Source organism: Battus philenor, unplaced genomic scaffold, assembly GCF_028537555.1.
Source record: "Battus philenor isolate CCGP_79_NKW_IND1 unplaced genomic scaffold, ilBatPhil1.0.hap1 SCAF_20, whole genome shotgun sequence".
In the NCBI taxonomy this organism is placed as follows: Eukaryota; Metazoa; Arthropoda; class Insecta; order Lepidoptera; family Papilionidae; genus Battus; species Battus philenor.
The window spans coordinates 7,135,942-7,150,402 of record NW_027181683.1 but is presented as its reverse complement, the minus strand read 5'-3'; the positions used below and the strand labels follow the sequence as shown (position 1 = coordinate 7,150,402).

The 14,461-nt window shown below is 30.7% G+C and overlaps 1 protein-coding gene across 1 annotated transcript; it reads right to left on the bottom strand.

Moving 5' to 3' along the window:
- Positions 1 to 7,364: 7,364 nt before the first annotated feature.
- Positions 7,365 to 12,362, bottom strand: LOC137923081 (all trans-polyprenyl-diphosphate synthase PDSS2-like). The gene is made up of 2 exons (XM_068766212.1): positions 12,111 to 12,362; positions 7,365 to 8,327 (listed from the first exon to the last, which is right to left on the bottom strand). The coding sequence occupies exons 1-2, from the start codon at positions 12,360 to 12,362 to the stop codon at positions 7,365 to 7,367; spliced, it is 1,215 nt and encodes a 404-aa protein (XP_068622313.1).
- Positions 12,363 to 14,461: the final 2,099 nt, after the last annotated feature.

The window sequence follows — 14,461 nt, the reverse complement described above, 5'->3', positions numbered from 1 at the left end:
TATTGTGATTTATCGTCCTTCAGGTTGACTTTACGTAAGTTGGTTTAGGAATTTTTCTACAGTTAACATGTATTATTTATTTTATTGCTTTACTATTACATATATAACACCAAACTAATAAAATAATAGTGATTTATTAATGATATTCCCAGGTAGCACAAATGTAAATCTATTTAAATAAATATTAAAACAATGTTTTTTATCAATAAATATATAAAAAACATTTCCGTATTTATTCAGTTATATAGGTCAAGATTTTTCGAAGCTCAGTTTTTATTCTTTCAACTCTTCTAACTATCAACACAAGTAGGGCGTTCACACCACTAAAGTAAAAAGTAATATTTTTTTTTGTTTTAAGTGACAAACTATTTATTCGGCTGTTCGTCCATTTACCCTTTATGCATTTTAACAAAGCATCGATAAATTATTAGCAAAAAGGTTAATAAATTGTGTTACATAGTGTGAAGTTAACTAATTTGCTTAATGTCTAAAAATTTGAATCAAGCAGTCCTAATTATTCCAAAAGAAGGTTTTATTTTTAGTACCCAGTTATTTGAAACATTTATACTAGCTAATATATAAAACATTTCCCGTGTGTCAATAAAACTTGAGTTTTTTAAATTTATTTTTTGTTTTTTTTTTAAGAAGATCGTACCTATTTAAACTTGCTAATACAAATAAAAAAGTAAATACATTGAAATCGCATACTAAGTTCATTTTACAATAAAAAATATTTGTTCTTACAATTAAATTTTAGATTGTAGTAGTAAATATAAAATGATTTTCATTTCTTTTTCTTCTTGTGCAATATTCAAAGTATGTTAAGAAAAAAAATTAAGTTGGTTAAGTAAAAAATAACTTACTGTACTTCAATATCTTCAAAACTCGCGGAAAAATAATTAAGAGGTATTTTTCGAAGTTATATATTCGATTTATATATTCTTTAGATATAGGACGTTCGGTTAACACTGGAAGTCGGTTGCGTAGAGTAACGCTTATATAGGGGTTGCTGGTGCGCGACAGATAAATAGACTAGTCGTTGGACCAAGCAGGCCTCGGTTCCATTGCTGCGCTGAAGCGGGTATAGCGTAAATTTACCCAATGACAAATGAATTATCATATTATAAATATAGATTTGTAAATAAATTAACCAGAAGAATTATACTAATCCTCACATTTTACATGAGCAAAAAAGAAATTATTACTTTACCTCGCTTATTTTAATGGATATCATGTAATGTAAGTTAAGTTTGTTGGAACAATATCTACTTGAAGTATGAAACACTTAAAGGCACCAACTTTTAACAAAAACCTATAAAGGGTGATTGGTTATAGGCATAAAAGCTTTAAAAGGTGAATGTAAACATCGTTTTCTGTCAATTAAGATATTGTACACCCTATCTAAAATCAGTGGCTCCAGAATTAACAACGTTTTATTAACAAATCTGATTATAAATATTAAATAAAAAAGCTGTACTGGGTGATGTAACGCATTTCTGTAACCAAATACAATTAATGTTTGTATATGCAGCATTGTGTATGACCCTTACCACAAAGAGAGTAAAGGAAATAGAAAAAGTAGCCGAGGAAGATAATAAGACCAACCTATATTCCAAATATAGAGTCGATATAACAAAGTACCGCACCCGCTCCGCTTATGTACTAAGCGCAAACAAATCGCTGGAGGACACCAAACTAGAAAAATGTTCGCCGTAAATACTTTTAATAGATTTTCCGGGTGAACTTCAAAAGATTGTAGATCATTATCTCACATATTTGATAACACATATTAAAACAACGTAATGTTTATTTAATTTTTTATCTATTTGGTATCTATTTTGTAATATTTTTATTTGAATGAACTATTACGCAAGTTCTTATCTATTTTTATTTTTAAGGTAGCGTATATCAATGCTTCTATCTAAACAATTCTTCCCATTGATCCGCGCAAGTTAACTTGTATACAAAGAAATTAACGATATGTTTTTGCCAACTTTACGTAATGATTATTAAAAAGCATTTTCGATCAATGAAACATATTTTAAACATTAAAAAAATAAAACAAGACTGCATTACTAAAAAAATCACCACAAATTTAATAACAAAAGACGATAATTAATATTACTTATTTTAGTGAATATTCTCTTTTTTCAGCTAAATGGTAAGTAACCCGTTAAAACTATTTTTAGATGGGATATGAAAAAGCAAAAAACTTACGAAAATATACGTAAAATGGACGTAAACTATCGTAATATTCATACGAAAATATAGAATAAGATCAGGTATAATTTTCCATGACAATGATAAAATAATTTAAAAAAAAACTAGCTTTTAATAATCTTTAAAGCATCTTTATTGACTAATCATTATGAACATACTAAGGCAGAGCCATTTCTGTCTTTAATTTTAATCGCGCTTTTTTATTCACTTTTATTACAGCGAGCAACATAAAATTGTTAAGAACTTCTGTTCCACCAGATATTTTTCTTGCGTTTACTGTGTTCAGGCAGGTTCCAAGCGAACAGGGATTGACGATTTTTGATACGGATCTTCATTCTTTTCTTCTAGCGGCGAGTCACGCGACAGCCCTTTATTGGAGACAATTTTTTATTTTTAACATATTTTTATATATATCACTATTACTAAATTCTATACAATGTTTCTTTTATTTTAACACGAAGTCGCTATCCAAACATTACTCTCCGTAAATATTTTAAGGTTTAAAACCTGATGATTACCGGTCGATTTCAAGATAAAATCTTCAAAAAATCATTAGTAAAAGAAAACGCGCAGTTAGTCCAAAATAATATTTTTTTATACTATTTAACACACGAGTATCATTTAGTTAATTTTATCGTGTCTATTATATAACAGATATTCAATAAAAATATTTCTAATGGTTACCTTATTTACATTTAATAAAATAAATCCCGTGACAAATAAAACAGTTACATTTCCAAGAAAGATGAAGCCTTAAAAATATTGATATACTGATCTTCATACTATAACCCTACTTTACTTTCTCGCTAAGCGGATAAACCTGATGAATACATTAAAATCATTTTATATACATTTGCATCGGACAATTTTATTGGTGAATCAATTTATAAGGAATAATATATTTCAACGATCATAAGTTTTCTCTGTACAGGATCTCATTGGCTCACGGTTACTCGTAGAACCGTGTTGATCGCTGTGCTCGGGATTTTCCTACGAGGACAAAAGGTATCCAGAGATTCGTTGGCAAATGAAACTATCCGACGAAGCCTGAATTGACTTGTTGAAGAACCAGTGGGCGGGCTAAGCAGCGCGTAAGGTTATGAAGTAGAGACCCCGGACTGACAAACGCAGCATAAAATGTCCCTTCAAGGTGGACTAAACTTTAAAATATGTTAAGGTCATCGGAGGATGCTGCACTCAGGCCGCTTTAAAGCGTTCCTATTGTAAATCTGTGAGAGGGGCCTGTTACGTTCTATTGCATAATAATACATAATATCATTTATAAAATCAAATATTGTTGATATTTTAAACAAAACATTTATACCGTAGTACATAGATGCCTGTTTAGATTACGACTAAGTTTTAATAATTTATAAATTAATTAGTGAATAAACATATTAATTAAAATATTCTCTTTGATTATTTGACACAGATTTTCAAACGATGTAGATTATGTATAGATAACATAACAGATGTTTAGATTACAGAGTTTCTACCAACACACAGTGTCGTGTCATTCTTAATATTAATGTGTCTATTTTGAAATTGTTTTGAAATATTTTAGGAGATTTAATATGTGTTGACAAATACAGATCACGAGCATACTCATATTGTATACGTGTCTAGTTTTGACCATGATAATTTGATATATTTATTTTTGGAAAATTACTTAAAGTTTGTTTAATATAAATTCAATAACAGAATTTACAAACACTACATTAAAATAATTACAATTATACGTTATAATCAATTCGGGAATTGTAAAGATCCGTAAACAAACGAAAGTAACCGGCCGAACCCAGCGAATTGACAAGTTGATGTATCAGTGGGCAGGCACATATCGCGCAGAACAGATCAGCTAGATCTTTGAGATTCTGAAGTAGAGACTACTGACAGGAGAACGCTATATAGGATCTCTAACCATAAGACGTACAGATAACCGTTTCGAATCGGTTCTAATCGATCTTATTGGAAATACAAACGTGACGCCTAAACCCAGTTGTGAATGTTCTACGGCAAGAATGATGAGACCACATAGAGTGCAGAACAAATAGCCGCAGAGGCCTTAAGTTCTGTGGGCATGCATTGGAGACATGGACAAAGTGGACAGAAGCAAGTCGACCATGTAGACTACATTATACTATATCTGGTTATATTGGGAATCTATAGTGCACCAGTGGACGTCTAGCGGATAATAAAATGATGATAGGAGAATAAGCATTTAAATATTGCCTAGGTGGTCGCGCGTGATCTGTATGAAAGTGTAATCTTCACTGGATACACCTACACAAGAGTGTGAATGGTAAATAACCACGCCTATTTATGTTATTTATTTATTCAATGACGTATCATATTTTGTTATATTTAGTTTTAAGTAGACGTAGATCTTTTTTATTTTAATAATAATTATAATTCTGATAATAATTTAGATAATAATATGGATGACAATTATATCACAAAAATGTGAAGCTTCCTGAAATAAAAACAATTTAATTCAAATAATTTTAATATTATTTTATTATCACCCTTCTCAGATATCGATTACACGTCTTATAAATAGACTATCGATTTTTATTAATAAGTCATAACATGAAAACTGCTACGCCGATTAAGCACATTTCAATGAAATTTTCCTGAATATTCATGTGAGTCATAAAAATCGTAATATATCTATATTACGATTTTAAGGAAAAATTCGAGATAGATTGAAAAATACAAAGGTTACACTACTAATGGTTTTTTAAATAATTTTCCATGATCGTATCATGGAAATAAAAACCAAAAACTCATAAAATTTGAAAAAATCATCGAATAGCGGTCAGCTGCTATAAATAACATAAATAAATTTACTGCCTTTTTAATTATTTTTAACATAATTTATTTAAAATCATTTGCCTAATCGTTGTTTTTTTAACAAGTTCTCACTACAATAATAAACCGGAAGCAAATAATGGTTAATATAAATAAAACAATATTATTAATTTAAGACCAAAATATTTTATTTTATATACTACACGAAGTAGAAAATAATAACATAGTATAAAATATTGAGCAAAATAGTAAATTCTTAATTTCCATAAGCTTAAATTAAAATGCTCGTAGAATTAATGGTGATGATTTTTATTTTATACTTCTTTATTTATTTAAAATTGCATAACTATAATAATTATTAATAACTTATTAATTAAAATTTTATTTCATTTTTAGATACTTAGAAAAAATATTACTTACTTATTATTTCAATGCTTATAATTATTATTAATCAGCTTCTAATACAGATTATTATTTCAACTTATTGGCCGTTTTGGCCATAAAGATCAGAAAAAATAGGAGTAAGTTTTGAACCAAATGTTAAATATCCGTTCCTATTAAATAATATGTAATCTATCATCTATTGTATCATCTATCTATTGTAATTAGGACTACAAACTTTAGGCGATATGTAAATTACTTAACCTTTATAAAAAAACCTACTTAATAATAAACAAATTAACGAGAATAATTCAATTTGAGCTCGTGTGATCAACAATTGTCTTCCAGGAATTTCAGAAAGCAAATGGCAAAGAGTCGAGGAACCGGTAAGCGTAGCGTAGGACGTCCAACCACTAGATGGCCAGATGGGCTTGTTAAGATCGTTGGAAGAGGCAGGATGCCGATTCCAGCCGGTCCTATTGGAAATCTACGGGGGAGAACTATGTCCAGCGGTGGGCATCCTACGGCTGAAATTAGGATTATGATGAGTGGCAAAAGTAGCAATAAACTCTATGAAGGTTAATTAAAAATTATTATGAAAAACATTATTTTTTTAATTTTTTTTAACTATCTGAGAAGTGACTAAAAATATTAACTAGATAAAATATTTCTAATAATTTTTTGCGACATCTATGTGTATATTTATTTTTGTTCATAACGTTTTGTTACTTTATACTAGATGGCGCTTATTCGATTTATTATTTAAGAAATTCCTAATAGGCTAATAGTAAATGTAATTTTATTTTAAAGATATAATGCTAAGTATTGCATATGAAAGAGCAGGTAAAATAAAATAAAAGAGAGTGCATATGCGCTGCAAAAGGTTACACCACATCTTATTTTACTTGCACATCAACACGATTGCTGTTCATTGATAGAAGCGATATTTTCTTTGGAACCTGTAGGTATATTTATTTCAATTGCTATCACCGCTTAGATATGCCACACTGTGTATGTTTCGATTCTTTTTTTTAAATAGATGTCTGTATGTTTACGTCATTAGTATATAATATTGCACATTTTATTAATAACAGTTTTAACTGGTTTTGTATCAGGAAAAGTAGTCGAAAAACACGAAACCGTATTAGCCGCAAACGCAAGGAATTTTTGTGATTCCTAATAACATTTTTGTTCGAATATATATTCTTGCAAATAAAACTACTGTGTATAATTTTATCAAATTTAATATTTCAGGGATATTATGAGATGTATACTATTCTCGGAGCTTCGCTGCGAGATCGAATCAGAAATAAGTAGATCCGTAGAAAAACTATGGTCACCAACGTAGCTCGAAGAATTCTTCGTGTGCAGTGGGCGTGGTACATCGCACGTGCAACTGATTGACGTTGGAACAGGAAGGTTCTCAAGTGGCGGCCACAGACTGATAGAGGTGGCGTGGATTATTATTGTGGCGAGTTTAGGTAGCGGTTTTCGTTGCGATGTTTGGGTGAGGTCTATGAGGATTTAATGATAATAATATGTACTCATTCAATTTATGTAGTAAATTTACTAATAGCTTTATCAATAAAACTATTAGTCATTAAATAAATGTTTATTGAACAATAATTATTCAATTAAAATTATAAAACTATAACGTTAATAAATAAATTCTGCGTATTTATTCTTTCAATGCAAAGCTCACATCTCAGTCTTATAATATTTTTTTTCAGTTATGATAAGAAACTAGAGCTACTTAAAATAACATTGTTACATATAGTATTATAAACACGACGCGTACATACGATTCCTTAAAACAAAAGTATAAAGATATCTTAAATATTTAAGATATTGTTTAACTACATTCCTTATTATAATGTATTCAAAGTCAAAAATAGTGTAATTTATTATATACGTACGTCCCAAAAATTTACTGATTTGTAAATATAAAAATTTTAAAACGTGTTTATCAATTTCTTTATCATTTCAACAGAATCATTTTGTCCAATACTTTCAATATAACCTGTAGCTTTCTTTGCATGATCCTGGTACAAAACTTTAGTTTTGTTGACTGCGTCCGTTTTTAATATATTAAACTTCAAGTCTTCATAATCCACATCGTTGACATCATTTTTTGCCTGATCTATTACTTTGTACAAATCTGGATTGTCTTCTAAACCAAAGAGCACAGGAGCACTGGCTAGACAAAATCGGTCTTTACTATCGGACATCAATGTTTGTAACTCAGTGGCCGCTTGCCACGCCAAACCAACGTGGCATCCAAAATGATAAGCGTAAGTCTGAGTCTCACGTGTCTGATTAGCTAGGAGCATCGCTGATTGACAAGCTCTTCCTAGCAAACTCACGCCATTGAAAATAGTTCTGGCGGTCCATTCTTTTCTCGATTTTCCTAGTACATCGTCTGCAGCTATTGTTGTAGTATCAAAAGTAATAAAGTCATCATTAGCAACTTTGGGCTTTCCAGGTAAAGGCATATTTTGTTCGTCTCTATCTCCGAAAAATTCTCCTTGTGATAAATCTTTCAATCCCGAGGATACAGTATAAAGAACTTCAGCGTTCTTAAGTCCTGCTAGCATTGTATTAGCTGTAACCAAAAGGTAGTCTCCAAGAAGAATAGCAATTTTGTTACCAAAAATCGTAGATTCCGTGCTCTTTGAACGTTTCGCGAATGGGACGTTAACGATACCGCGATGAATCAAATGTCCTGTTCTCATTAATTCAATTAGCTCAGCTAAAACCCTTTGATGTTCATCTATCGCTTTGATTTGTGTAGGAGGGCCATAGGTTTTGACAGATTTTGATAAGAGTAGTATAATTAGACCCCACGGTTGCAAATTCTTGGAATCCCCGTATAGTACATTTTTTGCAGTCTGCATGACCAGGTGATTGCTGCCGACCTGAAATAAAACGATTTATAATATGATTGTTCCAATATTTATAATGAGACCAAAATTCATTAAGGTAATATTAAGATTTGTTGCCAACTAAAACATTCCATTGAATTTAATAGAAACTTTCAGTTAATTGTTGTTTCGGTATCTTTTTTACTAAAATGCAGCAATAATTTACTTATAATTTTCACATATTGCATTTTATATACGAGGATTTTATTATGATTTTCCACACATACACAGAATGATTGTAAATAAGTAGTAATATGTTTTAAGAAACAAATGTCAAAGTCAAAGCAGAAATAGCATTATTATATAAAATCGTTATAGTCATTTAGGATTGAAGTCAATGTAACGCTCATTTGCTGACAAATGAACTGTACATACTGCTTTATAGCACGGTTTATACCGTGTACAAAGTCTGATATATAGAACTCTTAAATATGTAACATTTTTTTTTTCCATTGTAATGCGACAGACAAATTATTTAAGGCGGTTCAGCTTGTAGGTACAGATATTAAATTATATTTATTTGGATAGGGTACTGTACATTAGTTGAAAGCTCATGAGCTAAATATTCACGCCTTTAAAGCTTTTACATCTACTACCAATCAACATGTAAATGTTGGTTGCATTCAAGTAAGTTATCTTGATTTAATTTTTTTATAGTAGCAATTTTTTTTGCAATAAGTCGCCTATAATCTACGATTGCGTCCGATTTTTCTACAAGTGTACAATATTGTACATGTTGGTATTGTTACAAAAAAAATGTTTTGCCTGTCATATTTGCTGGTTCTTTGTCATAATGACTTTTAAGTTTGACATTGACAAAAAAATATTTTATTTTGTCATCTACGGTCGCTTTACACTTTTAAAACTAGAGTAAGAAACAGTGTTTACTGAGGTGCTCGTGGTTCGCGGCGGATTTTCTGAGTATTTATATGAATATAAATGTCATTCTCCTGCGCATCCCTGTGACTCGGCAACAAGTCAAAGTATAATCTACATAATGACCGAATATCTTATTGATAGTAGAATAAGAAATGATTTACAAACAGGATTAAAGGTAGGTATAAATGAGACAAACATACACAAACTAAAAAGCTATGAAAAATGTGTAGATATGTTAATTATATACTGCAAATATGTAGCAATTAAGTGATTAAATGAAAAATATAAGTAACTTATTTTAAGCTATAATATGCTACATGCATTGAATAAAGTTATTATAACTTTTTAAGCATTAGATATAACAGGTGAGCTAGGTACTGTAACCTTGTTCTAAAACCAGAAAAAAAATAATGGATTATGTATGCAGCAATTTCTTTGTATATCAGTGGATCACTAGTCCGTCTTTATAGGTTGTACCCACAGCAAGACTTAAAACGGATGCTAAAAAGTTTGTATAAGAAAAACACCAGGCTAATATTACATACCTTTTTATGTAAAGTGCTCAGGTATATATTAGATAACATTTAGTATTATAAAATTCTGTATACTGTGATTCTCGGGTCCTCTAAACATTTACTAAACGCCCTGTATCTTGACACTTTCTAATGCTAATAAGAATCTTATAACACGACAGCTCTCCCACGCAAAATCTCATCGTAAAGGTTGAGACGTAGGACGACTCAATTCATCATAAATATTACTCTTTACTTATTTCTATTACAAACTTTTCATGGAAAATCTATTTTTATACACCAAATCAATGTTGTGCTAGATATTTTTACGACTCTAATACTACACCTTATGATATTTAATAAAGATACATGTTAAAATAAAATTTGTCAGAAAAAAGTATGTACAACGAAATGCATGACAAATTTAAATAAATGCGGTATATTATAAAAAAAATCCAATACACAAATAATACTTTCTTACACGTAAATAGAAACCCTGAATGTTAATAATTGATTTATGTGTGTATTTAGGATGCAGCTATAAGAATAGAAAAATACATTTGAAAGCCTACAGTCACGGCGGGCCGTATATTATGTCGGATATAAATAATATTTTTTATCTTTATAAACACCGTTTCTATGTTCAATATCGATGTCACCGTTAACGCTCTGACTGGTACAAATGGCGTGAAAGTATGTTTAAGCATATGTTTTCAGTCGATACTAAGACAAAACTTTCTATTTTCATTTTCAGTTCATGACATTAAATAATAAATAACTCTAATTATACACAAGCAATTCTTTAGATTTTGTTTTTATAGGGGGAGAAAATGGAAAATTTATTGTTGGTAAAATATTTTTGGATAATATTTATCCATATATTTTTTAAATATTACATTAAAATCTTAAGAACCTTTTTGCATTCCAAAATACCGTAGAAGATAAGCCATAAAAAACAATTAGGCCAATCATATTGAAAATGTTACGCTTTATTCATAATTTACATATCCAGGTTATGAACAATAAACAGTGATAATTTATCGAACATTACTTTTATGCTAACTAGGTCATAAGTTTTGTAGACCAAAAAATAAAATAATAATATTTTATATTCATACGTGGTCTTTCAATTCAGGCCTTATTGGCAAACTCACAGTTGCTCAAGGAGCAATAGAGAGGGCTATGTTCGGTGTCTCTCTACGAAATGTAATCAGATATGAATAGATTCATAGACAAACACAAGCGAACCGTGTCCCTTCCAATCGCCCAGTTGAAATTGGCAGGCAATACAACGCACAAAATGGATGACCATTGGGGATTAAAAGTTTTGAAGAAAAGAGTAAGCACCAGCACTCGACCTAGAACGTCCACCGGCAAGATCAACAAACGACCTTGTTAAGATCGTTGAAAGACTCTGGGTGAAGGTCGCTTCCTACTGGTCCTATTGGAAATCTATGGAGATGCCCAACAGAGCACAGGACATTCTTCGACTGTGGCATATGTTTGTTAATAACCTACATATGCCACTAACGAATATAAGTTAATTAGAACATAAATTGACGAAACAAAGAGCTTTCTCATATAGCACAGGTTGCTACTGAAGGTTACGAAATAAAATTTTCTACGCTGTGTTTCGTTTGCGTTTATAAATGCCAAAACTACAAGTTTCGGTAAGTAGTCTATTGTCTAGGACTAGAATTAGGGCGCAAAGACAGATGCGATTACACTGTTTATTTCTCTCAATTAACTATGATCCAGTTTAGAATACGTGGTAATCAATGAAGTTTGACATGCCTTAACTATTGCTATATGCATGCCTAACTATATGCTCTATTTGTCTCCGGAATTGAACACTCTAGTGCGCGACATACTAGTACCATGTAGATTTCGAGTTAACAGATTCGTTTCTTTCACTTAATTTCAACCAAACTAATCCAAATTAGGGAAAGTTAGAGTAACCAGTTATTTAATTACACAAATTTCGAAACAACGACTGCTTCGAAATTTGTGTAATTAAAACAAAAAACAGTATTTTCATATTAAATGTTAGTGTCTTAAAAATTTATAAAATAGGTATTACGAGTCTCCGGCAACAAATATCTATAAAAAGAAGTGTCCGTATCATCGTTTTTTTATCACCACACTTTGATTGCCTCGTCACTTTTCTAAACCCAATGCGGTTTATTTCATTTTAAATTATCTCGCGGAATAATAAATTATCTTTGATCACAAAGTTATCACTCCTTCTAATTATACTCTATCTTATGACAGTAGACACGGAAAACTCAATATTTTTAATAAAAAATAAACAAATAAATATCAAATATAAAGCAGTGATTAAAATATTTGTGTGGTGCACAGAAATGTGATATTAAAGAAAACTTACCAATTTCCGCAAATATAGCGCTAAATTAGCAAATTCATCGCTAAGTAAACATCTTAAATTCATAAACGAAGTGGAATATCCGACCACTTTCTCCGCTTCACGTATTATATTGCTCCAGTTGGTAAAAGGTGGTCGTAGTAAAATTAAAATTTCGTCCTTCGTTAAACTGGCCATCGTCGATTCGTATCTTTTTTGAAAAAAGAACGAAGACGCCCGTTTTAAAACGCGGGACACGGTGTAGGAGACAGCCATAGCACTTTATTTCCTTCTATTGACTATGGCTGAGAAACGGTCGGCTGTGCGTGTAGTGAGCAGTTAAATGTGCCGGTAAAATTTAGTGTTGTCAACTGGTTTGACATAATTTGAGGTAAAATATTTAAAATTCTTAAAATATTAAAGTAATGCCTTCTAAGGTAACAATTGTTGATTGTCCCGTTATTTTTTGGATAGTTGGCAACTTTTTACTATACTATACACATCAATACATACAGTGGTAAACACATTTTTTTATTAAAACTGGCAGTTTAGGCTTAATCAATTAGGTCATTTAATTAACAACGAATTCGATTGAATATATCTATTCCACTAATCCAATGTATTATCATGCCTTAATTTATGTTTATAAAATACGCAGAGTAATTTAACATTAGCACCAAAAATTTTAATTTAAATGTTATTGATTATTTTTTTATAACCTTAAGTTACTTTAACTTAAGATTATAAAAAAAAATTAATAAAAAAAATTATTATTATTATCAAAAAATATTTGTTTGTTATTGACACTATCTCTATGAAATAATAATATTGTTGTAGTTTTTATAATTTTTAGCCGATTATATGGTAAAACAGTTACACTGGCAACACTTTTAATCTTGACCGTGAAAAGTGGAACGCAGCATCGGTATGATTACCCTATGAAGCGAGTATAAATAAACAAATTTACATTTTAAGTTATAATTCAGTATTGTATTTAAATTTAAGTCGTATCTCCACACTATACAGTATAAGATGTTCCAGTGGCATGTCCAAGCGATCTTTGGTCAATGATGAAAGTAACCAACTTAGAAAGAGACATATTTATGACTGATAGCCGCAGGCAGTTCTCCGTATTTTAAGCGCTTATATACCAACCAAGAGATCCATCTGTTTTGGTCAATTCTCAAAGATTCTTTTTTCGAAAGTTCCATTTAACTGAGCGTTTTAGATCGATGGCCAGTTACCTGTCATTTCTCTTTTAATAAGCTGCAATGGCCTTGAATTCAGTTCACAAGATTTTCGAATTCTGGTCGTTGTTTATTTAAATGTATCTATAATAAGTTGTTATTTACAAAATTAAAGTTATTTATTTATTATTTAAAATAATGATTATTATTCACTAAAATAAAAAATGTATAAAATTTTTGGGTAATTTTATTTTTTCACCGTCAACAAATGAAACTATATAATTAAATGGATTGTTTTTGTACCTGAGAGAAGTATATAAATACCGCCAATAATTCAGGACATTTATGGCCCTGATGCAATATCGTTTAAGGGAGTTCAAAGTTTACTTAAACGTTTTCAATTTTCAATCCAGGAATATTGTGGTCAAAGATGTACCTAGTATTTACAGATAAAATGGGAGCCATTTTTGCGAAAGTAGTACAAGGTCAGCATATCATTAGTTACAACATAACCGAAAACCAATTTGATAAAAGCTGCCTACATAAAAAGCTCGACATTTAGGTACCACGCCAGCTCGTTGGAAGAAACCTAACGAACCATACTCTTCTATGTTATTATTCATAGGAACGCAATGAAAGCAGTCCCTTTTGCAGAGTTTGATTGATAATTAAAAGTTGATCACGTGCGACAAGAACGTGTGAAAAATGTCAATCGGTCAGGCTTCACAAACTGTGATAAAACACGGGCTATATCGCAATAAGGTAATTGTGTGTATAAATTGGGATTTAAAGATCAATGTTAGTTATGAGTTTGTTCGTTCAAGAATGACCATCGGTTAGGATCTAGCTGAGAAATACGACCGGAATTATGTAAAAGAAGAGTTTTAGTCTTTTATTATGATCACGGTTCAATTCCACACATTTTTTACAATCATTTTTTTTAATTTCATTCAATTATCTCTTAACAGATAACTTTCCCAGATAACTCTCTCGGCCAAGATACTATAGTGGATCTTCCATAAAATGCGAAGCAATATAGAAGATAAGAAATAGGGAGGACACCCTGAAATGGGTTTTAGTCATTAAAGATTTTTTCTGCAGCATCAAAACAGGGCTGCTGAAACTACTTCACGTATTTCTTTTAAGAGAATTCTTAAAATTCCTCTGGCAACGGCATTACGTCTCTAC

What these genes read in the sequence shown, in the direction of transcription:
- LOC137923081 (XM_068766212.1), bottom strand. Translation starts at nt 12,362, where the DNA reads ATGGCTGTCTCCTACACCGTGTCCCGCGTTTTAAAACGGGCGTCTTCG. An exon ending in CGCTATATTTGCGGAAATTG is followed by an intron (nt 8,328 to 12,110) that starts GTAAGTTTTCTT and finishes GTTTTATTTCAG; the next exon opens with GTCGGCAGCAATCACCTGGT.